Raw genomic sequence first — 26,631 nt, 5'->3', positions numbered from 1 at the left:
GCAGGCTCATGTGCTGCGATTAAAACGCCATTATAGTGGAGGCTATTTTTTCTCATGAACATGATGTGTACCCAAAACAGAACCACTGAAACAATGCCAGTGTGAGAGATGATGTCGCACGTGTTTGTGTGTATTGTGCACGCCATACTTATGCACGAACGTGTGAGTCATGAGTGAGTTTGCCTGAATGCACCGTTACTCCGTACAATGGTGTGAAAAAATCTCATGTTGTACCATGAAAAATTGTGAGTAAATCATCAGCTGTGTATTTAGTAGTTACTGCACAGTAGACAGGATGAAAGCTTGTGTCCAGCACTGTCAGTGATGGACCTTGAGAAACTACACTGAGGAATTGATGGAGATGCGGCCACTCTTGATGACGTTGTGGTGGTCTACGTCACGTGACCTGCCCAGGTAGCGGGGCTAAACAGCAGCCTTGACCCGCATGAATGAAATATTGGCATCTGAGTGTCATGTGTTTGTGTTTTCGTGTGTGTGTTCGCTATAACGCACTGCGTTTACGCCTGTGTTTGTGCACATGTGAGTCATGTTGTGCGTCTCTCTCTGAGTCTAAACATAGAATCGCTCGCTTCCCCGTGACGTCACGCCGGGCTCGGGACGTTAGGCTGCCGCGCAGAGACCGGGGGGCTCCAGTCTCCGGGAGGACCGCCGAACCAGACGCAGCCCGCCTCGGCTCGCTGCCGCCACACACCAGAGCTCGAGCGGCGCATGCCACCGCAGGTCCCCTCGCCGCTCCCTCCTCCCCCTTTCGACGATGACTCGCGAGGAAGATGCGCCGCTCTGACCTCCGCGCCGCAGCAGCGAAGCAGCGCCCCGCTTAGCTCGGCTCGTTGTCTCCGGAACCGCAGGTGTTCGGGTCGCCCGCCGAGCCGCTAAACGTTCGGTTTCCATCCAGACCGAGGCAGATGCCCCTCGCTCTGTCCGCCCGGCTTCTACTATGGTGGAGTTCCCATCCCTCAGTCCGTACTGGCCTCTCATCCGCTTCCTGGTGCCGCTGGCCATCACCAACGTTGCCATCGACCTCGGGGAGCAGGTAACCGACGCCGTCTGTCGCCGCCATCGCGGTCTCCGCGCTGAGACCGTGGCTCTCGGCTCCTGCTCGGCCCGCTACCTGGTCAGCTCGGATTCAGATGGAATCATCCGCTACCATCCTGGAGTTAGCCTAGCATGACGGGCTTCAGGACTTACCGAGCAGTGAACCCAATCGTTTTGTATTCAGGAGAAACCGAGTTTATTATTGTGTTACAGAACAACCTCGCAGCCTGTTACACCATTAAAAAAACGATAATTCTTTAAAAGTATATTTAATATTTAAGGTCATGTATGGCTGCTACTTCTAGCTTAGCAGAGATTTCAAATCTAAAATTATATTATTTTAAAACGGTCGCTTGTTTATTCAGTGTTCGATAATGTTAAGTACATTATTGATGATAAACACATTAAAAACACTTAAGTTAAGAGCGCAAAACTGAGTGTAGAAGCAAAATGTGTCACGAAATTGTTATTTTAAGAAATGTTTTTCTGCTGTAGCTGCAGTTAGCTTGCTATTGTGGCGCTATATTTTCTAGAATAACTGCATTCACTGTAAACAATGTGACCAATGTGCGAGTTAATTGTATTAGCACAGTAAAAACAGAAGCCCATTGTTTTTTGCAAAGGTTCATTGATGTTTTAATATTGTGTTGTTGCTACAATTAGCTTAGCCACAACAGATGCTGTGCCTGAGTCGTGATAAATATTAAGCATCTGAGTTTGTTGTTTCATTATAATATGGTTTTACCTTCGCTTCCAAAATACACCCTTGCTGCTCCCACTGTTACCTTTTGTTTACTAGTAGTATTATTAGACTAAAAATGTATTTGTTCATCATTCAGATGTTTATTATGAGTTTATTATTATTCACTAAACGTTATTTCTACTGTTATAATAAGGCGGAATTGTTGTACACCACAATGCTTGTTATGGTGTTATTGAGGATTCATTACCTTGGTGTTGGTGTGTCTGCTTGTGTTCAAATAACTTTAAAAATCACGGACAGATTTGGATGAAATTTCCAGGAAATATGTGAAATGAGACAAGGAAGAAGTGATTTGGGGAGTGATCCAGATGGATCCAGGACTCTAGCATTGGGATTATTTTCCGCATTTGTGCGTATAAAAATGGTCAGAGATATGAAAGACTGTGATCCACAATAAGGGAAACAGTTGGAATTTTCATCATAGGAGGAGAGCAAACTGTGGTAAACACACGACTCAAGCTGCTTGGTGGAGGTTTGCGCTCTCACAGTGCTTTTCTAGTATTTACTTATATCTCAGCGACTGGTGGATCTATGGCAGACCCGTGTTCTTTCAGCGCTGAGGTCGTTCCTCTTGGTTGGCATTGGTTTCTCCATCAGTAATTTGTGAAGGGTGTGGTTGTGCGTGTGTGTCGGCAGTTGCCTCTTTTGTGTGTTCTGCGAATCCTCTGCCAAGCTGTCCTGGTTTCTCTTGCCTCTCGCCCAGTGGCAGCTGGGACTGGCGCAGGTTCATATGACTAAGCAGTAGCGGTCAATGATTGATGGAACACATGGGACGTGATGGTTATACGGCATGATGACAAGCCGCAAACGGGATTTGAGTTCATCATCAGTTCCCACTTCTGCTAGGAGCAGAGTTTTGGTTTTTTTCCGATACGTCACGCGTCTGTCTTATGGACATCGTCTTCCTCCGTATCAGTTTCACTTCCTCGTTTCTCAGACAGAGTGATGACATGGATTCTCTGGCTGGTCCTGGGAAGTCTGCTATACAGTCCCCCCCAACCCCCCTGGATGACACCAGCGTGATGTTTCGACTCATAACTGAATCCAATAAAAGAGAAGTCTCTCAAGTAGAGGCACTTGCTTTTATATAGCCAAGCTTGTAAATGCTCCCCCTTGTTCTGAGATTCTGCTCTCCCTCAAACATCCGGTCACTCCGTCACAAGACAGTTTTCCTCCTCAGCTTTTGCTGTGTCATTTGCCGGACGGCACTAAACCAGAGCCACTTCTCTTTCGCCGAGTTTGTCTAAATAAGTGAAAAGTGCTGTTGGTGAAATGACTGTCAGAAGGGTATTGTTCCCGGATTGGTTGAATTTCCTGCTCGGAGATTTCCGGGCGTTTTGCAGCCCAACTATGTGGTGGCGGCCCAGACTCGAGGGACAGCGAGCAGATAGTGTGAGAGTATAAACAAACACACAGTAAGGCTGGGAGAAGTGGGATTAAGCTTATGTAATGGCTCCGTTGGACGGTATAAATAGCTCACAGACCCGCGAAGGAAAAGAGCAGCTGGAGTAGATGTTGTCAAGGTGGCACTGAGTGGAACCTTTGAGGATTGTGGGAGTTTCCTGCCACTCAGCTGCAGGCAAAGGTCTGTTTTTATTGACACAGTAAAGCACATGCTTGGATTTTATTTATAGTGCGTGGTGGCATGTGTTTGAAGAGTTACGATTGTGCAAAATCTGGCTCAGAGTGATGGCTGCTTCTCACGAACCAAAACACACAAAGATTGTACGACTTATGAAATGTCTGCAATCTAATTGTTACTGCTGCTACAATAGGCAGCTCTACAGCTGTTTATTGTCTTTTTATGTTGGCGCAAATTGTGGATTTGTCGACTTCGCTGGGGGCAGTTTTATTGTTGCGACAATTATGGCTGTTTTTGTGCGGCTGGACTGCCGCTATCTTCAAGAAAAGAGGTCTAGAGATTTAAGGTAGAGTCTCAACTTCTTTTTTAAACATGGTGATTCATCATTCAAGCATTTAAAGTTGTCATCTAACTACAGGAAATCTGGTTTTATTTCATGCTGATTCATCGTGTGCATGGCATTCTTCAGGAAGTAAAGAAGAAAAACCCGTCCTCTTTGCCGCCTGCGCTTGTTGCAAATGTGCCGCACCAAGTGGTGTCAGATGAGGGATTGCAGGGACCAGCAACATGAAGCATGATGTGAGGCAGGAAGCTCAGCAGACATTAGTACACTGAGAAAACTCATTGAGTACTTCATTCACATCAGTTTGGATGGATGCACTTGAGTCCCTGTTTTTCCTTTGGTACATCATATCTATGAGTGGTTCTTGTCAGTCAAATTATGATGGTAATATCCATTATGTTTTTGACTGCACTTTTTCCAAAGCACTTTCCTAGTCGGTGGGATCCCTACTGACCGTGGCAATAAATCTGATTCTGATTAAAGGAAAACATTAGGGCAATTTTTCAATAAGAATATGAACGTTAGAAGAAAAAAGATCCACACAGGAGCTGAAATGTGATCTCATGTCTGCCGCACAATCCGCCTTTGTTCTGGTCAAGTTTGTGATCTTGAAAAAAATGCTGCTCAAGCAACTTTTGGTTGTGTGCTGAATGGATATGTGAAGATTCTTGCTGGTGCAGAGAGACATTATTGTGCTATTTCCACATTCCTTAATGTGTGGAATTGACGTTTCCTGAAAGCTAAGTGAGAGTCAGTCACGACGCCTGAGTAGACTGTGTCCTGTGGTCACTGCTGCTGTCACAGGAGTCCCCCCACTGGCAGGTTACTGACTGTCTTCAAATGCACTGCGGTCTCAGTTTGGGATCATTCATGATGAGTTGCCACGGCAACAGTTTGATCAAAGCTGATGGTCCCTGCGTCTCTGCCCCTCACAGACCAGACGCTGACAGTCTGGATCACCGTGTGTCTTGTGCTCTCCTCAGAGTGAATTTCTTATGAAGACCTGGTCAGTCGTTGAACTACAAACTGTCCTCCGTATCGTGGCGATCTGTGGTCGCTGAAATCCAAAACACAGCATATACAGTTGTGAACTGAGTTGAAACAGTGGCAACCATTATTGTTCTGATGTCTGATCCAGCATCTCAGTTAAGTACTTTATATGGCTGTACTACTGTAACCAAACTCTGCTAAGATAGGAGTTGCAAAATCTTTATCGGTACTTCTGTTTGGGTGTGTCCCAACGACATTCATTGTCAGTTGTGCTAAAGCTGTCGAGTTGAAATTCAAATTTAACCGACGCACCATAAAACAACGCCATGCTGAAACCCAACTATATTATGCGTCTGACAGTGTTGCAACTCTGGAGACTTAGTGATTGTAGCAATAGTTCTTCAGTTCTGCACTTCACTTCTCATCACTGCTACCATGAAACACAATGTGCTTCACAGACACTGCGAGCATCAAGTAGGAAGCTAAAGCAACAAATGATCCATCACTCTGTGCTTGACTCATTGTTGCCTGTCAGTTACACCAGTTATTCTGCGTCACTGTGGTCAACACCTTCTTGCTCCTAAGGCAACCCATCCTCACTTCCATCTCATAATACACTGACTTTGGGACGGACGGTGAAGGCAGCCTTCAGCGTTGCCTGTTGACTCACAGGCGTTTCACTGGAGTACAAAACACTTTCCTTGCTGTGCAGCGTTCCTGGTGGGGGGGGAGCGTGACTGAATTCGAGGGGCTTTAAACAGAAAAGGAGCCATGGCTTACCTAACCCCAACCTCCCTCTTTCTTTTATACGCTGCCCACAGCGTCTGGATGTGCTGCGGAAGGCTTCAATTGAAAACCCAATGCATCAACATGCAACATCCACTTTCCCGATGTATGACGCCATTGGAGTGAGGATGTGTTGTGTACACACTGTCCACGGTTAAAAACGATTAATTAGTTACAACAACAAATTATTTAATTGAACAGTTTGCTCTCCAGACAACAGGGAACCTTTGTGAGTGCAGGAGTTCCTGCTCCACTGATCACACTGATGCACGTGGCAGCTAGGATGAGAACAACAACAACAAACATGGAGGAATCATCCCTGAACCAAAGCAAACAAAAGCATCAGGTTTTTCACTACACAATAGCCAGGGTTTCCACGACTCTGAATGGACTTGGAATTCTTATAAAATTGAAATTCTTATCCAAATATTTTCAAGACATTAAAAGAGCTTTAGTTTAAATAAGGTGATATAAAAACTTGAATGTAGCCACCATGGTGATTTATTGTGCTATTGTCAAAGTGATGCAATCTGTTGTTTAACTCTATGTATGGGTCCAGGTTCATCAGTCATATACCAAATTCATTCAAATGGAAAAATGTGGCTTCTTGTGGCAAATATTCTTATACGATTAAACTGCGATTAATCGAGATTAATTAATCATAAATTCTCTCATTAACTAGATAATTTTTAAAATGGAATCCCACCCCTGGTTTAGACTTGGGCTGGATCTCCTTAAGGTTCCGATCTTACAATACCATGTGTGTTGTCACAGTGTCATCGCACAAGAGCCAATGATCATCGCCCACTATCCTCAGCCAATGCAGCGGAAACATTTCAGTCACTTGAAAAGAATTTGCCAACATGAAACGCAGAAGGCAGACTTCTGTGTCACCTCCCTTGATGCGGTTAATATTTGACACCTTAGGAGGAAGACTGAGCTGCTGTGGTGGGACGGTGGCCTCTAACAGAGCGTCCTCTCCTCCCCCAGGCTCTCAACAGGGGCATAGCCACCGTCAAAGAAGATGCAGTGGAAATGCTGGCCAGCTACGGTCTGGCCTACTCCCTGATGAAGTTCTTCACCGGACCCATGAGCGACTTCAAGAACGTGGGCCTGGTGTTTGTCAACAGCAAGAGGGACCGGAGGAAGGCCGTGCTCTGCATGGTGGCGGCCGGGATCATCGCGTTCGTCCTGCACATCCTGATAGGTGAGTCGTGGGTTTGCTGTGTGTCATGGTTGGAGACAACACGCGAGGGCTTTGAGCTTTGAACAAGTGACTTGAGGGTCTCAGACTTCCTTGTGTGGTGGCACGGCTGTCAAGTATGAAGACATGCCAAGGCTTTCCACTGACCAACTCTCCTGGGAGATTGGTGGACGGCATAAACTGGTTCTTAACTGATGTATGGAGATGGGACCAAAGCCAAATGCAGCTCAGGAGATTCAGGAGATTCTCATAACACATGATGTTTTTTTTGAAGGTTGCTTTCTGTGTTCTTCAGAATGAATCATAATAGATGGGCAGCTTGGTGGAGGAAAGCTGCGTAGTGTTGTTGCTTGATCCTCAGATGTGGTGATGCTGGTGGTGATGCTTCCATGTGCCTGAACACTGCCACATTTTAAACAGTCAAATAATTTCATTCTGCCGTGCTCTGTCTGCAGCATACACAGATTTAGGATACTACATCATAAACAAGCTCCACCATGTGGACGAATCCGTGGGACAGAAGACAAGAAAAGCTTTCTTATACTTGGCTGCGTTTCCTTTGTTGGACGCGATGGTGAGTGAGAGTGACGGGTTGGATTTCTCCGCTCAGAAGCTCCGCTGCCTCGGTGTGAACGCTCCTGAGCAGAGTTTCGGTCTCAACTTGTTTTGGGCGCCGCTCTAATCTTCTGTTGTGGTTTCAGGCCTGGATTCACGCTGGGATTCTCCTCAAGCACAAGTACAGTGTGATAGTAGGCTCCGCCTCCATCTCTGATGTCGTGGCCCAGGTAACACAGACGTCGAGGCCAGAAAGCTGAACCTGGTTTTGGAGGATTTGTGTCTGATGGTCTCTCTGCTCCTGCAGATCGTGTTCGTGGCCATTCTCCTGCACAGTAACCTGGAATGTGTGGAGCCGCTGCTCATCCCGATCCTCTCCCTTTACATGGGTGCCTTGGTCCGTTTCAGCATCGTGGGTCTGGGCTACTACTGCAACATTCACGATGCCATCCCAGACTCCAGTGGGCTGGATGTTGGTGTAGGTTTCCTTCCTTCAGATTGAATGTCAATAGCTGAGGATCCTCGGAGCAAACGCTCCCTGGCGTGCGGAGGCTTCTCTCACTGGGATTATTGGTGTGTTTGGACTGGCAGGGCGACGCCACCATCAAGAAGATGCTGAGCTTCTGGTGGCCCCTGGCCCTCATCCTGGCCACGCAGCGCATCAGCCGACCCATCGTCAACCTGTTTGTGTCCCGCGACCTCAAGGGCACCTCGGACGCCACAGAGGTGCGTGTTTGGTCGGTCACCCCCGTCTCTAACTGGCCTCCAGCCTGTATTTGTTGAAGACATGAAGTGTTGGAGGTTCTCACCTCGGCCTCTGGAGCGTTCCGGGGCGCACAAACACCCAACCACTAGAGACAATACCATCTGTTGGCCAGAACTAACTGGAAATCATTGACAACACATGCTGCCACTGGTTTTGGTGATTCACCGCATGAACCCGGAACACGATGACACTGACAGTGACAAAAAAAAAAAGAGTCCCTCATGGCTCCTCTGTTTGTTATGTAAAGCCTGCTGCTGTTGTTGCTGTTGGAGGCGCCAGCATCAGCTGCTGTACAGTAGCACCTGCCCAAAATCTCAACTCTCACTGGGGCTCTGATGTAGATGTGTGATGCCACTGCAACAGTCTTTTCATGTGGATATCAATAATGACTAGTCATTTGTAAATACACACATTATTGGAAACACACCGACTCGAGTGTGAGGACACGAGGCTGAATTTGAGGACGAAGACTTCAACATAACTGGGTCATTATTATGAGGTTTCAGTTTGGTTCAGAGTCCTGGTTCAGATTAGCCATGTGTTTTGGTTGGGTTTTGGGTGAGAGGCCGGGGAAAGGGTTATGGCAATGAATGGTACACACAAAGATTGCCGTACTTGTGAGTACCAGGTCTTGACAAGCCACCTTCTGATAAAGAACTTTTGGCTGGTCCTCACAAGGTTTAGAGGGTTAAAACCGAGAAGTGGGTGCACATTTAGTCCTAGTTCAGGTTGGTCATGTGTTTTGGATGGTTAGGTTTAGAGTGAGAGGCCGGGGAAAGGGTTATGGCAATGAGTGGTCCCCACAAAAATAGCAAAACAAATGTATGTGTGTTATTTTTTGTTAAAAATATGAGTGAGAGTCATGAGGTCATTGTATTTTCACTATTTCACTATTATCCAGCATTTCTGTTAACATTACAGTTACATTTAAGTTTAATTTGTGGAAAAAAGACAAAATAATTTAAATTAATAATAAATTACAATTCATTATAATTCATGAATTTGAGCTATTTCACACATTCACAAAAACAAGCTTTGACTCCTTGACTTTTGAATTCCATGTTTCAGTGTCTGGGTGATTTTAGCTGTGTGGTTCCTGAACTAAAGCTAACTCTGCTTCACGCACAGTTGTGAGGGAGACTCGCCTTCTAACAGGAATAAGATCAGTTCTTCACCTACTAAACACTCAAAGAACTCAGTCTTTCATCAAAGTTCCATCCTAGAGTTTTCAAATAGAGTTTCCCAAGGAAAAGCAGTCAGTCAACTACAGTGGTACCGCGGTTCTCGACCACAATCCGTTCCAGACGTTCCGTTCCAGCAAATTGTTTGAAATCTGAATGGATTTTTCCCATTACAATGAATGGAAAAAGAACTGATGCGTTCCAAGCCTTAAAATAGGCTTTTGTAGGAGTGAATGTAGAGTGTCTGCTGCAGGTGGCTGTTCCTCTATGTGTGTGGCCGCTGCATGTGGGAGGGGTTGCCGAGTGAGTGACGTCTCTCCAGAAGTGAAGAGGTGCCCGGTGCGTGTCCAGCTCTGAATGTGCGCTTCTGTGCAGTTTGGCTGTGACAAAGTCATAAACCAAGTCACGCTCTGTCCCAGACTGGCCTCATCCCTGTCCCAGCTCCAGCCCACAACAGGACATCAAACCCTGGAGTGAGCGCTCCAGCACCTCCCCTGTGACACTCTACCACGGTCCAGTGTGGAGACAGGAAAGGTTTTACACCTCAATATGAAGAAAAAACAGTCAGTAAATGGAGCTAACGGGACACGTCTGCATAGAACGCCCCGCATCCAGGATATGTTCCGGGTTAGGGCCAAACACAAGGCTAGATTATGCCTATCTACTAGCATAATCCCTGATCGAATGACAGCTTGTTTTTCCTGGTAATGGAACCCTATCCAACCATATCCAGACATATTTCCCGTTTCGTCTTCTCACACGTGTCGGCTTTAAAGGTGTGTTAGCCCTGAAACTTCTCTGTGCTTGGATCCTCTCTCTGTTTGGCGCTAAGCTACTTAAGCGCTGCAGCGTTCCCGTCCTGAATACGCCTCACACCACGACCGAAGAATGCATTGATATTTTTAGCTTCGTCCAATGAACAAGAGGTTCTGGAGCAGAGGTGACAAGTCTTTGTCCTTGCAGGCGGTGGCCGTGCTCACAGCGACCTACCCGGTGGGTCACATGCCGTACGGCTGGCTGACGGAGCTGAGGGCAGTGTACCCGGCCTTCGACAAGGTAAACCCAGCCTCTGCTTCTACACCCCAGCCAGCAGGGGGGGTTTGTTCGTGCCGCTGATCTTGCCCTCTGACCCGCAGAACAATCCCAGCAACAAGCTCAACTCCGGCATCCCCATCACCAAGTCCCACATCAAGAAGTTCACCTTCTGCTGCCTGGCTCTGTCTCTCACGGTGAGTCGAGCCCAGTGGAGCACAGTATGTCCAGCACCCAGATAATGTCAGACGTTTTGAGTTACCCAGCGCACCGAGAGTGTAGCGTTACAGTCCGTCCTGCAGCCGTCACACGCAGACCTGTCCCACGTTGGCCCCGCAGCAGGTGTCAGTCCCCCCCCCCCCGTGTTGAGCTAATGTCCACTTTTTTAATTGAATACAAATAAGGTCTTGTGTTTCACCACCAACTGAGGAGTCATTGTGGCCGGGACGCTCAGGTTTCTTCTCACTACGTGAGGTTTTCATTTCCTGCATGTGATAACAAGACGAGGAGTTAACAAGTGTGCGGCACAGTTCGTCCCAGCACCGTCCAAAGCTTACACAACAACACAAAGTCGTCCGCGTGTCTGCACCGCTGCTCTGCAGAAGTCACTGAGGCGGGGGGTGTGAGCCGTCTGTCGCCCCTCGCCGAGGGTTTAAGAGCCCAGTAAAAGTGCCCTTCCACCCAAAACCTATCAGTTGACACATTCCTCTCGCGGCTGGCAGGTGTGTGTGTGTGTGTGTGCTCACGCATCACACCCTCCTCTCTGCGGAGGTTTGTTTTCATGAACTTCAGCAGCAACAACACAATCTGTGATCCAGTAAACGTCTGTCGAGTCGCAACAAGCCCGAGTCAGACGTGCGCGAGGAGATAAGAAAAACAGGAAGCTGTGGCCAGCGGTCGGTCGCTGGAGGAGGAGGAGGCAGGTGCGGGCGAGGAAACTGGCTGTCAGGCAGCCAGAAGGCGCGGCCGACGACTCGGGCACAAACATCGGGGTTCCTGCCACGACTTGTCGAGCACAACAAGTGAAGCACCAAAAATGTGCTGAGGGAGTCAACCAGAGGTTCTGGAGCCTGTTGTGAGTCTGATCCCCAATAAAACAAACATGTCAGTTGATAATTCTCAGTGACAAGGTCTGGGTCTGCACCGGGGCCTCCTCCCTACCTATTGTGTCCTTTATAAAATCAACCTGTAAACTGAAAGCTTTGCCTTTTGGCTCAGCTCTTTCTTCACCTTGAGTCTGTATGACTGAAGACACTGAAGCTCCCCCTCCTGGGGAACGGTCGCTCCTCCAGTCTGGAGCCAACACTCCCCCCTTTTCAGCTGACCACCTTCAAAAACGTTCAACATGGTGTTGCTCAAGGACACTTGGTAACTGGCATTGTGGCCTTTAAACCTTTGCTTCCATGAACATGAGGACATGACTCTGAAGAGACTCAAGCAGAGCCAGTTACAAGGTGACAGTAGTTGGTGCTCAGTACAAACCATTTGTCACGGTACAGAGTTGAGTACACTGTACATTGTTTGATGTCGCGGGCCAGTTGGGAACGGATTCAAGGTCAAGAGCATTTGATCCACGTGAGAATGTTAGAGTGTGGCAGTCGTCCTGGAAATGTTGAGTCGCTTGAAGGACGAGGGATTTAAGCTGCGTATCCCAGGGGGGAGGGGCACAGTCAGCCAGCTGGGCTGCGATTGGCTGGCTCAGGATGACAGACAGTTCACACCAGACTGGGGCCGTGGCTCCTGGTTTGTAGTGACTGTCAAGTATCTCAGTGAGGGAAGGACGAAGGTTCTGGTTCTCAAAGTTGAGCGCCCCCTGGTGAGGGTGTCCAACTGGGAGGAGGCCCCCGGGGCGAAAGGTTTGAGTGCCAAAACAGACACCACACACGTCAGCGGCGGATGTTTACGTGGCAAATGTTTGTTGTGTCAACGCAAAAACGTCTGGTCACAACAAAGTGCTGTGTCAACAAATCATGGAACTTCGGTTAGAGGCAGCCCCAGAAGTCGTCAAGTACCCGACACTTTCAGGACCGTGCGTTGCTTTCTCACCTGCAGTGAACCAGCTCGCAAGGCTGGAGTCTCAGTTACGATACACAATCTCTGTCTGCTCTGTCCGGCGGGTGACTCACTCTCTCTCTACTAGCTCACTGTGGCACTGACTCGCTCACATGGGTGGTGCATCATGGGAGTTGTGGTACATGGATGATATTAGACTTGAGGCGGACCATGCGTGGTCGTTCTAAGGGCCAAACGTGGCCCACGGGCCGCAGCGTTGACCTCTGGGTTCTGGTGAAACAGTTGAGCTTGAAGGCGACAGCTGGACGAGGAGTGTCTCTAACAACTGTGCGTGTGTGCGTGCAGCTCTGCTTTGTCGTCTTCTGGTCGCCACACGTGTCGGAGAAGATCCTGGTGGACATCATCGGCGTGGACTACGCGTTCGCCGAGCTGTGCGTGGTGCCGCTCCGAATCTTCTCCTTCTTTCCCCTGCCAGGTAAGACGGGCAGCCGCTTCCTGTTGTGCTGCGCAGCGGAGCCTCAGCGATCTTTCTGCTTTGTGTGTGCCCAGTGACCGTCCGCGCTCATCTGACCGGGTGGCTCATGACCCTGAAAAAGACCTTTGTGCTGGCCCCCAGCTCCGTGCTGCGCATCATTGTGCTCATCACCAGTCTGGTGGTGCTGCCTTACATGGGGTGAGTCAACACCGCGGCGGTCACGTGACGATCGCCGCTCTATTTTTATCTCTGACAAACAGGAGGTGAAGCGGCACCAGAGCTGCTGGAAGGTCACGTGACTGTGTGTTTCAGGGTTCACGGGGCCACACTGGGGGTGGGCTCGCTGCTGGCCGGCTTCATCGGGGAGTCCACCATGGTCGCCATAGCGGCCTGCTACGTCTACAGGCAACAGGTGAGGACGGCGTCGCACACATCCCAGCTGCGAGTCCAACAGTGAGGGAGACCAGTCAGGTGCTCTGCACTGAGTCATGAGAACTGCTGACCCAGGAACAGTTCTGTGTCACGTCACACGGTTCCACAAACCGGGCCGGTCCTGCTCTGGTGTTTATTGACCGACCCTCTCGTGTCACAGTGAAGAAAGAGTTGAGCCAAAACGCTGGCTCACTTCACCAGCTTTGTAGGGACAAAGATCCTGGAGAGGCTTCAAGTACAACAGCAGCTTTCAAGTACTTGGAGTGGAGGAGGCCCCGGATCAGACCCGCGGCTGAGTGGGAAGTCCGGGCCTCTTGAGGCTGCTGCCTCCTTTAGAGTCGAGGTGACTTCGCAAATCCTCCAACAAGTCATGTGGGAGACCAGAGGACATGTCAATACACGTCCGAGTTTTCGACCTGCATCACAGCTGAACTTGTTATCAGCCGTTTGTTGCAACAACAAACACGATCAGATGGAATCTAGAGGCGGCTGAGAACAGTGGATCACCTGACTGTGCCAGGACTTTATGATGTGAAGTCATGATGCAGGAACACGGGCAAAGCCCGGTCTGCCCGGGGTGCTCCTCACAGTGAGGCCATCTTAACTCTCCTTTCTCGCAGAGGAACAACGAGATGTCCAGCGAGCTGGTGGCGGAGGGCGACGACGCAGCGCCCATGAGCGAGGTCTGCTCCCGCTCGCAGATGGACGCCATCGAGGAGCTCCAGGAGGAGGACGAGGAGCAGGAGTGACCAGCCCCCATCCTGCTACAACGCACACTGTAAAGAAAGCCATGCACCGCGTCGTCCGTGTACAGACCGCTCCGTCTGGACCCGCCTCTTCCTGTTAACCGGCCGACCGTGGAAGGAGGCTCGGCGGCGGAGCGGAAGTGGACTGGATGTTCTTGGATCTGGACTGGGCCGGGCTCGCTTGAACTCATATAGACCTGTTGTGGGACGTGCTGGGTTGTGCAATTGTATTTTACATCACAGTGTACAGACTGTTGTTGTTTTTCTTTTCTAGCGCTGAGAAAGGTGTATATTTAAGAGAGAGCAGGGGTCGGGAACCCCTCGCTATATTATCACTGAGTGTTGACGTGGAGTCACGGTTGTTCATATCCTCAGTCCCACAGTCGAGCCACTCTGTTTGCCAACTTTGACCTGCTAGTTTTCAGACTGTCCCTCCGTCTTTGTACATACTGTATAGACATTCTTATTTGGCAAATAAATTGCTTTATTACGAACTATGTGTCCTGTACTCAGCTTTCAGAACCAGGTCCAGTTGATGGACACGTTATGAAGCCTGACATCGTCTCTAAACAAGCGCATTGTTTGACCGCAACTTTACAGTCAGTAAGAAAGTTTGGGTTTGTACCATGATGCTGGGCCTTCAGTTGCCTCTACAAGTCCACAGGCCATGACTCAGGATGTCTGGATTCTATTAGGGGGAGAAGCTTGGTCACCCGAGAGAGACTCTTGAGTCGACTGACTGCTCATCCTCATCAAAAACCATTTAGGTTTTCCGTAGCATCTGATGTAGAACCACCAGATTCAGGAATAGTTTCGTTCCTGGTGCTACATTCAGGCTGCTGAACGTTAGACAGTAGCTGCAATACTGTTTATTTGTACATCTTCTTGGACTAGTATGTATCGAATATTTATTTATTTTTGGACATATAGTTTTGTTTTGGGAAACCAGAGGCCTCAGACCGAAATTTCATTGCCATAATATAGTGATATGTTTTTGTGCAATGACAATAAAGAAAGTCTAAGTCTATTTAGGCTGAAGAGCTGGAGAATGTTTCCGGGGAGAGACAAGTCTGGGCCTCTTAACTTCAGCTGTTGCCTCGGCGATGCAACCGCCAGTTGCAGAAAATCCTTGGGTGAGGACGGAGTCAATGCGACTTCCAGAACTTTTGTTTTGCTGCCTCCTGTTAGACACAAATATTTAATTTACACTCTTAACTCTCCCTGTAATTCATTTTACTACTTATATGTACATTGAATTCTTTCAAATGTAGTAAAAATGTGTGTCAACTTGGTTCTTGAAAACAGCTTTAGAGCCTGATGTGACCTCGAGGGAAGCAATCTCTTCATTTCACAACACAATAAAAGCGGAAGGAAACATCTCATCATCTGTTCTGTGGAGGAAGTTGGAGCTGAAATAGCTACTTGCTACTCCCAGACTGTTTTGTCTCAACCTTCAGTCCCTGAACACTTCTGTATTCACAGAACACAAACTTCAATTTCAGTTTTTATTTTATTTAAATTTCATCCAAAATTCTGAGTGCAACAACTTTCCTTCGCCTGAGAAGAAGGAGAGCAGATAAAGAGTTAGCCTGGACAGCGGTCGACATTCATTCTTATTGTGCATTTATTTCTAAGGCAACATGGCGGAGCGAGTGGAGAACGTCACGTCGGCGGAGAGACCGCCGACATCGCTGCTGTCGGGCTTCCGCTTCATCATTACGAAGTCACCAGAGGGCCGTCGCTGAGTGGAAGAACCTCGCTCCACTGAACGACAGTAAGTTAGTCGAGTGATGAGCACAGGACGGGGCGGACAGAGGTGAAGCTGCTTTGGTGCCGCATGAGGGGCCGTCACTTCGGTGTCATACGAAGAGCTGCTGCTTCCACATGGACCAAGGGCCCCAAAGCAGAGGGACCGACCGAGCGACTGCCATTTCCACGACGGAAACAGAGCCATACAGAAGTGACTGTCACTGATGTTCCGGACTGGGGGCCAAAACATCGGTGTTGGCAGAAGGACTCCCATGTAAGTGCCGATCATGGGGCCGAAGCTGTAGCGCCGAATGAGGGACAAGATGGCAGACAAGGGTCCAGAGGCCAAAGCTTGGGCACCGAAGCAAGGCCACACAACAGTGTTAGCTAACAGACCATGTTCCTGCGGGGCCAAATGAAGGGCCGCCCTCCCGCAGCTGAGCCGGGGGACACTACTTCATCACAAAGCAGTGGCTCGGCAGGTGAGTGAGCGGCACACAGCAGGAGGGTTGCGGACCACACCTGGCACCAGAGGTCTGCCGCTTCTCACCGCGTTGGCACGTCTGCTGCCGCGGCGGCGGCGGCTTTAAAGGCATCATGTTACACATCGAGACAGACGACTGGAAAAGGAGACAGAAATTCCTGAAGCCGTCTTTTCCCACCTGAAGGTCTCAGTACCTGCGGACTCCGGCGTGAACCCGGCGTCACGTTTGTGCAGCTCAGACACGTCTGAGATCGAAGATCCAACGGCCGACGGTCCTGTCCTGGGACTGGGACAGCGGTGTAAATCTGGATCGCCCTGAGGACGGGGAGTATGGCGGGAGGTTCCTCAGCATCAGCTCCGGCTGGGCTCCTCTTCCTCCGCGGCTCGCAGCAGCGGCACGTTGTAGTGCCGATCGTCTTCGGTCACCAGACTCAGCAGTGGCCAGTCGTCCTTGTGGTCGTCCGGGTAGAAGGTGACAAACTCCTCCGTGTCCACCTTGTAGAGCCTGTGAACCTGGAGGGTCAGCTGCAGCGTGTAGCCCAGGAGAAACATCTCCACCTGCAGGCGGAGGCGAGCGTTACAAACGAACCAGCTGGGAACGTTCCTCCGCGGTGCGGAGTGCGCCCCCTGCTGGCGACACACTGAAGTGCAGCCGGGCCCCAGTCTCAAGCGGAGGTGGAAGACGACGGCGCTCACCTGCTCCAGCCCGGCGCTCAGGCCCACGTGGCTAAGGTGGTTGGACAGGAAGGAGCGCGGACAGTCGGACGAGTCCCGCGCGAACAGCAGCCAGCAGAACAAGGGCACGTCTCCTCCGCCGCGCATGCAGGCGTGCAGCTCCACGGCGCGACTCAGCATCAGCAGCTTCAGCGCCTCCAGCAGGCCGAGCTCGTCTTCGCCGCCCTGGAAGACGCTCTCGCAGAGACGCTGGCGCTCGACTGGCGAGGAGCAGTCCACCGCCGCTCGCCACTGCAGACACACAGGGACCCCTGAGAACCTCAAATGGTGAAGGAACATCTGCTTATTTGGACCTGAACTGCATTGTTTGTCCAAGTTCACTGGACTTTGAACAAAGTTCTGAATTCAATTCTCACAATCCAAGGCTTCATGACATGAATCAAGTCTCCCACTGATGACCTCACCTCTGAGGACCACCCGATGGAAGGAGTGGGTTCGGGGTGTGTGAGTGTTGCCTTCAGGGTGAGGACAGTTTTCACAATGTTTGTTGCTATTCAGAACAAACCTCGCTCGCAGATAAACAGAAAAATCTGGTGCCACAAGTGAGCAGATCAAGAAAGAACCAGAGAGAAACAGACACAGTCCATTCTCAAGCGTAGCCATTAGCGTCAGGGGACACAAATGATGCATCTCTTTCATGCGTGGGGGTTGAATGTGAGCAGTGTCATCGGTGTCGTCGTAACATCAGAACATTCTGGGAATCATGAGGACGACTGGAACCTTCACCACCTCAGGAATCGCTAAACACCACCAGCAGTCTTCCGTCATGATTCACTTCCTTTTGAACTTAAACCCACCAGAGGAGCAGGAACACTTTTATCAAGGTAAATAAAACAAGCGCACCAGCACCGGCGCCTCATTAGGAGACGTTCCCTCCACTGGCTCATCTTGCTGCATCAAACCACCAATCTGACTCAATGCCACACACAGAGGAAAGCAGAAGTTCCTGATCCAGTTCCTCATTTCAGTTTCTGGGACTCCATGAGGCCAGAGACCTTTGCCCCAGTTCTGCTCTCGTCAGAAGCGTAACTAGTGAAGAACAACCGAAACCATCTTTGTATTGCTGCTGCTAACCTGCGTCTCCTCTGGCCTCCACCTCAGGAAACACCAGGGAAGACGGTACATTATGAAGCAGATTCACACTGCCATCACAACATGTGAACTAAGCTCAAGATCTCATCCGTGATGAAACCACTCCTCATTCTGCAGGAGAGACAGAAGCTGCGTCACCTGCTTCGACTCCATCTGTGACCTTCACAACATCACAGATGAAAATCCTCTCTCTCTCTCACAGCACTTGTCAAAGACCAAGGGTCCAGGACCAGAGTCCAACTACAGCAGAGGCCCGGCCAAACACCAGTCTGAGGCGCCGAGCGTGTGACGGCTCCCTCCCTCTCACGAAGAGAGCAGTAAACACCAGAATTCCTCTCAGAGCTGAGGGTGGCAGCCAGCGACTATAAAAATGTGTCGAGGGGCCTCTAACTGCCGGGGCCGGCTCTTAATGGCGCCGGTGGCTTCGTTAAGACTGAGGCTCCAGGTCCCTCCCGGCGCTGCTTCATGAGGGTCGCAGCAGGGAGGCCTCCTTTCACATCTGGAAGCAATCTCACCCTGCAGCCACAGGGCAGGGACATTACCACGTCCAGCATAGATGTGAGACGCTCAGTGCACAGCACAAACACACGCTGGAGAGGACTGACACTGAGAGGAGACGAGTCGGTGCAGAGGAAGAACCCGTCCTTCATAATCGCCATGACAACAGGAACCTCTCAAGATGAATCAATGCAGCAGCTCAGAATTGCTGAGGCCGGCACCAACATGGATCATGAGGGAGAAGTAGCATGGCTACCATCCAGTGTGGAACTGGAGGGAGGCAGGAGGAAGAGAGCTGGGGTCCATCGTCCAGAGAGAAGCATAGAGATCAAAGGAAGCGAAGAGGAGAGTGCAGGCAGGGGGCGACGGGGGGAGACTGGGCAGGACAGGAGTTGAGTCGGAGATGAAGATACTTATGTTGCCATCGGTACTGACTATAGATAGCACTAGATTAGAAGGACACGAGGAGACGACTGGAGACCAAGTCAGAGAGGACAGATGGTTCAGAGAGAGTTGGAGATGGAGAGGAGAAACTAATGAGGCTCACGGTGGAGGGGGAGATGAATGTGTGACTCGAGGAGGATCAAAGGAAGTGAAGGTGGAGGACAAGACTGGTGGCTGGTGACTGAAGACAGCTGACCACCTGACGTACACAATAGACTCCGGGTCACGTTGGCACGCAGTCAGAGGGATTCTGAGGAGGGTCCGGTGTGAAGCTAGGGACGGGTCCACTTCAGCTGAGCTCTCGTTTGATGAAACCAAGGAGATGTAGAATAGAAAGTTTAAAACTTATAGAATCACAATTCAAGACAAGCTCCGGATCCACTGAACAACTGATGGCCAGTTTTGCGCGCTTGAGCACCCCCTGGTGGACATGTGCAAAGACTGTTCTGTAAAGCAGTGAATTTGTTCCTTGCTATCACCAGTTCTTAGTTTGTAATGTAAACTTCCTCTTCATGTCTCACGAACAGCACTTGGTTGAGTCAGGTGAAACGATGATGATGATGAAGGAGGAGGAGTATGAGTCAAGGACCCTGTGTTTGAGGTTTACCTTGTCCTGGAGGAGCTTCATGTAGCCCTTGAGCTGCGGAATGACTTCCCTCATCCCGTCTTCCTGAAGACACTCTCCGGGAAATATCCACTGGCTGACCAGACCTTCTCGCTCCTCCAGTTCCTCCGGCACCTGCAGGCACAGTGCACACCTCAGGGACGATGCTCTGCAGAAGCTCAACACACTTCCTAACACCCATCAAATCCAAGGCAGGCTTTTAGCTAGAGGGTGTTAAACTTCAAAACATGAAAAAATGGACGCCCTCAGCACTCAAAACCTGACGCCCCGTTTCCTCAGCAGGACGCCCTAAACGTATTATTAGTGCATGTATAATGCCCAACTCATAGTGTCATATCTCTGGTTTACATTAAATTGTGTTTCCACCAAGCAATTTCGCTGAATATGATCCAAATTTGCAGATTCTCAAAGCTTTCGCAACCGTATTTTGGCCATCGGGGTCCTCATATTTGTTTATTGCCGTAATCTTGCGGTGATCTCGCGGTAAGTCGCGACACTCGCGGCATGGAAGCGTGCTGCTATTGATGGGATGTCTGACGCTGACGACCGGAGGAAATCGCAGATAAGTTCCAAACTTCAAACAATTGTTCACAAAACTAACTCATTGCTTTTCCTAGCTAAAAGCCTGGTCCGAGGCCTTTAATTCTGCGACCAACCAAACTCCTCCTACAGCACAACTGAAAGCTAGTTCCTTTCTTGAGCTGAGGAGCAGCCTCATCCTTCTCTTGCCTTTAAAGTCAGACTAGTAAGCAGAAGCGTTAACAGCCACCTCAGGATTCAAACTCAGAAGCGTTTTTCGGAGCCTCTGCTGCAGCGTGACTCAGGAGCAACTCACCAGTGTGATGTCATCTTGAAGCCACGACGGCAGCTGAGTGCTGTGGGACAGAGCCTGGAAGAGTGTGGCCCTCAGGGCACAGTAATTGTCTCCTCTCACTCTCCTCAGGCGGCTGAAGCTGTGGGACATGAGTCGATAACCCTGCAGCCCAGACACAACACCAGGTGAGACGTGGCTCTAATGAACTCCTCAGCCTCCCACTGGGCACTCACCTTCCTGATGAGGGCGCTCTTGGCTGTGTTTCCTCTCCACTCCTGCTCACTGTACCACAGAATGTCCACCGCTGGAGCCAAACTGCATCTGCTCTCCAGCTTGGGAGCTGCTCATGAGAAGAGAGAAGCCACAATGAGAATGTCATATCACCATAAATTGGATAAACAAATGACAATATGTGTAGTGGTGCCGATGCCTTTCCAAAACCACCGGTTCTGTGTAAGGCAGGACATGTCATGGGTGCAGAGAATGGACGTGAAGAGAGCTGCCGCCTCTCTGGAGCCTCAGTCATTAGTTCTTATTAGATGTGTCAGACGCCAATGATCCTGAGGTTCAGTCAGAAACGATCCACAGACGCATCTATTGTATTTCTGTGGATTAAAGTCTGGCAGAGATCAACTCTCCTGCTCGGAGTGAGCAGCAACATGGCCTCACAAGGCCAAGAGTCCTGGTGCTTTCAGGCGTGGAAACTTGGGCCGAAGCTGTATGAGCTTCATTTGCTCTGATGCGCCACCAAGTGGGCAAAAAAATAGAAAGAAGTTAAGGGTGCAGAGCATCGACTGGAATGGTGCAACATTATGATGACACTAAACACGAGTGCGTTTCTCTGATCGGAGAACAGCAGAGGAACAGAAGGAGCGTTTTTACGAACCTCGGGGAGTTGTTAATGTGCTGTCGGTATCAGGGCAAAATGTCATTTCTAATGTAATGATTGTCTCCTCCCTCCATAAAGAAGCTCTTCAGAGAGCACAGATGGGGCGCAGGTGCACCAGACAAGACGCACCGTGACAGGCGGCTCATGCAAACCTTGGGAAACACCAGTGCATCCTGCATTACTGGGTGGATGTTTTGTAGCTTCAACACAGGGGACATGGCGAGAAACCTCACATGACGCGTGAATCCAAACGTGTTCTACGGTCAGGCCGCATCTGCCTCGCTTCTCAACACAATTGCACCTTTTTTAATGTCAAACAGAAACTCACCGGATGAATCCAGCAGCGATGAAGGTCCAGAGCTGTTTGTAGTGGACAGCTCATCGGCCCCTCGGTACAGGTCTTCCTCACTGCTGTCACAAAGAGCAAACACAAGAAGCGTTTTGAGCCATTGTTTAGTTCATGTGATGTGTGTGTTTTACCATGTCTTTGCTGAGAACACAGTGGGAGCGGAGTTTAACCCAACTGTGCAGCAGGAATGAGCTCCAGAACAACACAAACCTGTTTTCCAAACAAACTTCTTCCGTCGTCTCATCTTGGACCCCCTGCACATCCCCTGCCACCTCCTCAGTCTGAAGTCCAACCTTCTCCTCCTCACCCTCGGTCCACTCGGCCTTCAAAGCTTTTGGACCCTCGCCATCATTATCCAGCCCCTCCCACATGGTTTCCTCTGGGACATCCTGCCTGGCTTCATCCGAGGAAGTGGCCACTTGTGCTCCGCCGCGTGAACACGCAGGAGCAGCTTTGTCATCCTGAGTGTGCTCCGGGCTGAAAAGGAAGCAAACAATAAGTGTTCAGGTCGAACAGGCCATTTCTGTGAAATCAACGTGCAGCACTGACGCCCCCCTGTGGCGTGTTCCTACAACAGCACTAGCCTGCTGACCTCCGCTCCGTATCTGCCGGCGCTGAGGTCACCAGCTCCTCAGCGACACCGGAGGAGTCTCTTCCTTCATCGCTCACTTCAGAAGTGTCAGATGCAGGAAGCTCTGGGACGCTGCTGATTCCTCTGCTCTGAAGACTGGCTTCCACACACGCAGAAGCTTCGTCTCGCTCCGAGGCCACAGCCGACACACTGCAGACAAGATTTAGCATTTGAAACTGGAAAACATCTGAAAGCAAAATACCATCTGTGTCTTGTTTGGAGTGAGCAACTTTCAGTCGGGAGGTAAACACGAACAATAAATAAAACATGAATAATAACCATGATTTCTGAATGATTATTTTGTATTATTAACAGTTAGTCATTTCAGTGAAAACTCAGTAAGTCACTTTCATTTACAATAACTGGGAAATAAGCTGCTGAAGTAATATATCAAGTATTTTGATATACTACGTCAGATCATAATTATTTTATTTACATCCAGCTTATTACATTAAAACCTATGTTTTTGTTTTACTTGCTTCTTTTACTTTTACATTTAATGTTAAAAGACATCAACATTATTTTTGAAATCATTTTCTTCAGCCATTTCCCGCTCAGCGGCTGCCACAGCAAACCAGGCTGCTCCTCCTCCTCCTCCCCTACCTGGTGCATCCTCCCTGGTCACAACATCATGCCCACTCAGCACATTTGTTTAGAACCCAGTGACTTTTTGGTTCACCGCTCGACTCACTAAGAGTAGAGACTTTCACGTCCGCTTGTCCCTTTCTTTTTGAGTAGTTTTACACTGAAGGAATCAGGCAGGTTTTGGCAACACTCCTCAGCAGGAGCACTGCAAGTGGAGATACCATTGTCACCCGTCATCAGAGTGGCAACTTCATCGCGTGCATGTAGTGATAAAATGAGTGCAGTGACCTGCTTGTCTGGTTGAGCAACTCTGAGGAAAATTCCTAAGTCAAAACAAAATCTTGACTAATAATGAGGAAAGTACAGAAGCTTTTGTTACGTTTGAAAGCTGCCACAGGGTCTTTCTTTCCTCAGACACTTCCAAAAGAGTATAGAGTTGGTTTCATTTCAATGTGTCCACCTGGTCAGATACCACTGTGATATAAGATTTAAAGCAGTAAAACAGGTAGAGTGGGTGCTGAGTGTGTGTCTTACTTGCTGGACTTCACTTCCTGAATGAGGACAGCTGTGATGTTTGGCACAGAATCTTCGCTGCTCTCAGGCAGTTGGGCAGCGTCAGAACACGGTTCTTTGTTTGCTTCACGACCAGGGTCTGACGTTACGAATGATTCACCCTGAGAGCTGCTTTTGTGGCCGTCTGATACTGAGGTGACTTCTGAGAAGTTTGGCTCTGAAGCTGAAATCCCTTCTGCGTTTGAGCTTAGAACCTCCCAAGCAGCTGCAAGCTCGTCTGCATCCGGCGAGCTGCACAGCAGAAGATCCTTCGGACCATCACCGGCTGCTTTCTCTCCGTCCTCCTGGGCTCTGCTGGCTCTTATCTCCAGTGAGGGCTCAAGAGCAGGGGAAGCCGCCTCAGTCCTCACTTCCTCCTTTTGTAGACGTCCGTTTTCCTGAGTGGCGCTGGTCTCTGCTGACTTTTTAGGACTTGGTTTTGGCTGCGAGGAGTCAAACTTCTCTTCTGTTTTTAAAGCTTCCTTCATTACATCAACAGCAATTATCCTGGAAGACACAGACAGGGTCACATGACACACCAGGCAGAAGAAAAATATGCATTTTATATTTGAGTTTTCTGAGATAAACTCAAGTTTAAAAAAATCCTGGCAGAAACCCTGTGTTCCCATACGGACCTGGATGACTGTATTAGCAGACGACTGAAAAATTCCATCTCAATTGTTGGTGCTAACATTTAATTACCGTAAATTCCAGACTATAAGCCGGTACTTTTTTCTCGCAGTCCAAACCCTGCAGCTTATAAAATGATGTATCTGATATATGGATTGTTAAAGGCTTAAGAGCGTCATGCTGCCAAAATACTGAGCCTCTTCACATCACACCGATGAAATCACAGGCGTTTTATTGACCTTATAGCGCTCAAAATGTGCTGTTTTACGGCCGCATGACCGCAGCTCCGCAGCTCCGCCCACAGAGCCGATCTCCTGCAGGACCGGAGACAAGAAGCAGCAGCTGAGACCAGCTGTGGTGTCGGAACTTGGGACACTCGGGCGAAAACAGCACATTTGAGCACTTTAATGTCAATAAAAGATGTGGGGAGTTGATGATTCCAGTTCAGAACGTAGCCCAGTTTGTTTCATGAGTCACATGCTGGGACACGTTTTCCAAACTAGTTAAGTAGTGATCCTTGTGCATTTTTAACCCGGGTGCTCCACTGACCTTTCTACGGCGCAGACAGCACCACTGTACCTGCGATGAACAAGATCTATTTTCCTTCTTAAATTAAGTGGGTGAGGCTACTCAACAAAGACAGCGCACTTGTTTTAAAACCATCATCACTGGTCCTACGAGTCTCTCCAACAGCTGACGAGTTATTCACACGGATCTCATTTGTGATTTTACCTACTCATTCTTCTCACTTACATGTTCCAACAACCTAGGAAAAGCGTTTTTTCCCCAACTAAAAGCTACATGGAAACATCTATCATCACATATGGCGTAGAGGACTTTGAACAGATCATTGTACTTGAGACATTTGCTCCGACAATTCCACTGTTAAATGCTTTTCCGTCTGCACATGTAAGTAGTAATACATCACCCACTTCTTTTTTTAATCTGTCTACATTCCTTCATCCACATTGTTATTCTTCAGACATTGGACTCAAGTCTGACAGCTTGACTCTTATGAACTATTGTGATCACTATTTAACCTTATGTTTGTTTGCTTTAAAGATGTTACAAACATAACGTATATTGAATGAGTAATTCAAATAAAGTCTAAATCTGCGCTGGTTTATGGACCATCATAAGAACTTCAAATTGTATTCAGGAATACTTTGCAAATAATTTTAAAACAATGTTTGAAAACCATGTCAACTTCCTGTACGGTTGAACGTGGAATCCCTGCATATACTGACCTGGTTAGACAAGTTTGGTGCGGGATCCATACATGAGTTAATTTCCATTGTTAGAGGCTGCATAATGTGCTTTTTTAAATACCTTCTTTTGGCTTGTTGCTCCACACGGTGGTGAGGGTGTATACCACACTGGAGCTCATCATTAAATATGTTCACAGTCTACATTTCTCAGCCTAATTCAGTTCTGAACTGTCCATAAAACAGAGAGAATTCCGATCGTATAAAATCACTCAACAGTATTCCACGCCATCAAACTACTTCTGGAGAGTATTCAGCAACTCGGATCCAAAACTGCAAGAAAGTAGTTGCAAGGCGGTGGATTCGACAGCAATAAATAAATAATCTTGGTAAGTCAAAAATTGGCCGGATGAACTTTAAACCTTTTGTCAGGCAACAGAGGTGAGCAGATTAAAGCAGCCAGGTTTGTGGTTCTACACAACAGCACTTGTCTTACTTCTCGTCTCCAGCGGGACCACAAGTTCCCACCGCAACTGATCCGCCCGCGGTGACTTGGCCTTTTGAGTCATCCTTCAGAAGAACGCTAGTCTCCTCCGCACTGCCACAGGGACTCGCAGGGCGACAGCAGTTCCCCATCAGTTTCAGGAAGTCACACTTGGTCGGCGGCCAAACAGTGACCTGGGGTCCAAAATAGCTGCGAGCGACGTGATGAGTCGCTGACGGTTGGAGCCTTCAGGACTCCATGATCCAAGAGTCACGCGGCTGTTGAAGGCTCAAACCTGAAGGGAACACAAAAGAACAGCACTCACCCACGAGACTTAACCAACCATGCACTTTTGGTTTGAGGCGAAAATATTGCAAATACTTTGTATTTTCAGGTTAATATCAGAAGTTATATTTACATTAGCAGATTTCTCACATCTGTGTAATACAAGTTCAGCTCTAACCGATGTAACAAAACGACAATGAAGGGTCAACAAATGGTAGGAGTTGATTCATGAAAAATACTATGAAGGAAACGGACGCGACGTTCATGCACCTGCGCTGCTGCCACACGAGGAAGTGAGGGCGATTACATTCAAATGAGTGTATGACAGGAGCAACACATACCTCGGTTGACCCTCCGCGCAGTTAAACTGCACAGGCTTTCACCGAGTGACACAAGATAAGTCCGGCTTTTCATCACCCGAGCAGCAGCTTGGCAGAGCTAGCTTAGCCAGCTAGCAGCGTAAACTTCCAACGCCAACATGCGCCTGCTGGAGCCCTCGTCGCTCGCGACCAACACAGCTGGCGCACCGACTGCCGGGTAGAAACGCCTTCGTGTCCCGCTGGGATGAAAACGTGACATAATCTCCGAGTATTTTCAGGAAGTGGCGCGGAACATCTGTCGGAGCGAACCTCTAGCCTAGCGAGAGCAGCAGGGTC

General features: G+C 49.0%; 2 protein-coding genes across 4 annotated transcripts; one reads left to right on the top strand and one right to left on the bottom strand.

Moving 5' to 3' along the window:
• Positions 1-598: 598 nt before the first annotated feature.
• ankha (ANKH inorganic pyrophosphate transport regulator a) lies at positions 599-14,459 on the top strand. The gene is made up of 12 exons (XM_053859758.1): positions 599-1,054; positions 6,511-6,727; positions 7,180-7,298; positions 7,426-7,509; positions 7,587-7,757; positions 7,871-8,005; positions 10,190-10,282; positions 10,363-10,455; positions 12,617-12,746; positions 12,821-12,944; positions 13,059-13,158; positions 13,799-14,459. The coding sequence occupies exons 1-12, from the start codon at positions 959-961 to the stop codon at positions 13,925-13,927; spliced, it is 1,491 nt and encodes a 496-aa protein (XP_053715733.1). The 5' UTR covers positions 599-958; the 3' UTR covers positions 13,928-14,459.
• LOC128755771 (uncharacterized) lies at positions 14,195-26,631 on the bottom strand. Of its 3 annotated transcripts, none has more exons than XM_053859757.1 (11): positions 26,317-26,631; positions 25,703-25,985; positions 23,354-23,878; positions 22,196-22,384; positions 21,814-22,080; positions 21,583-21,662; positions 20,599-20,705; positions 20,387-20,527; positions 19,534-19,665; positions 16,854-17,123; positions 14,195-16,715 (listed from the first exon to the last, which is right to left on the bottom strand). In XM_053859757.1, exons 2-11 carry the CDS (start codon positions 25,840-25,842, stop codon positions 16,509-16,511), a joined length of 2,058 nt encoding a protein of 685 aa, XP_053715732.1. In that variant the 5' UTR covers positions 25,843-25,985; positions 26,317-26,631; the 3' UTR covers positions 14,195-16,508. The 3 variants fall into 3 exon arrangements, with proteins under 3 accessions (XP_053715732.1, XP_053715729.1, XP_053715731.1); XM_053859754.1 differs by having other exon boundaries at positions 14,197-16,715; positions 21,583-21,665; XM_053859756.1 differs by having other exon boundaries at positions 14,197-16,715; positions 21,583-21,665; positions 26,393-26,631.

The sequence above is a fragment of the Synchiropus splendidus genome, chromosome 3 (assembly GCF_027744825.2).
Source record: "Synchiropus splendidus isolate RoL2022-P1 chromosome 3, RoL_Sspl_1.0, whole genome shotgun sequence".
Classification (NCBI taxonomy): domain Eukaryota; kingdom Metazoa; phylum Chordata; class Actinopteri; order Syngnathiformes; family Callionymidae; genus Synchiropus; species Synchiropus splendidus.
This window is presented reverse-complemented; position numbering and strand designations above follow the sequence as displayed.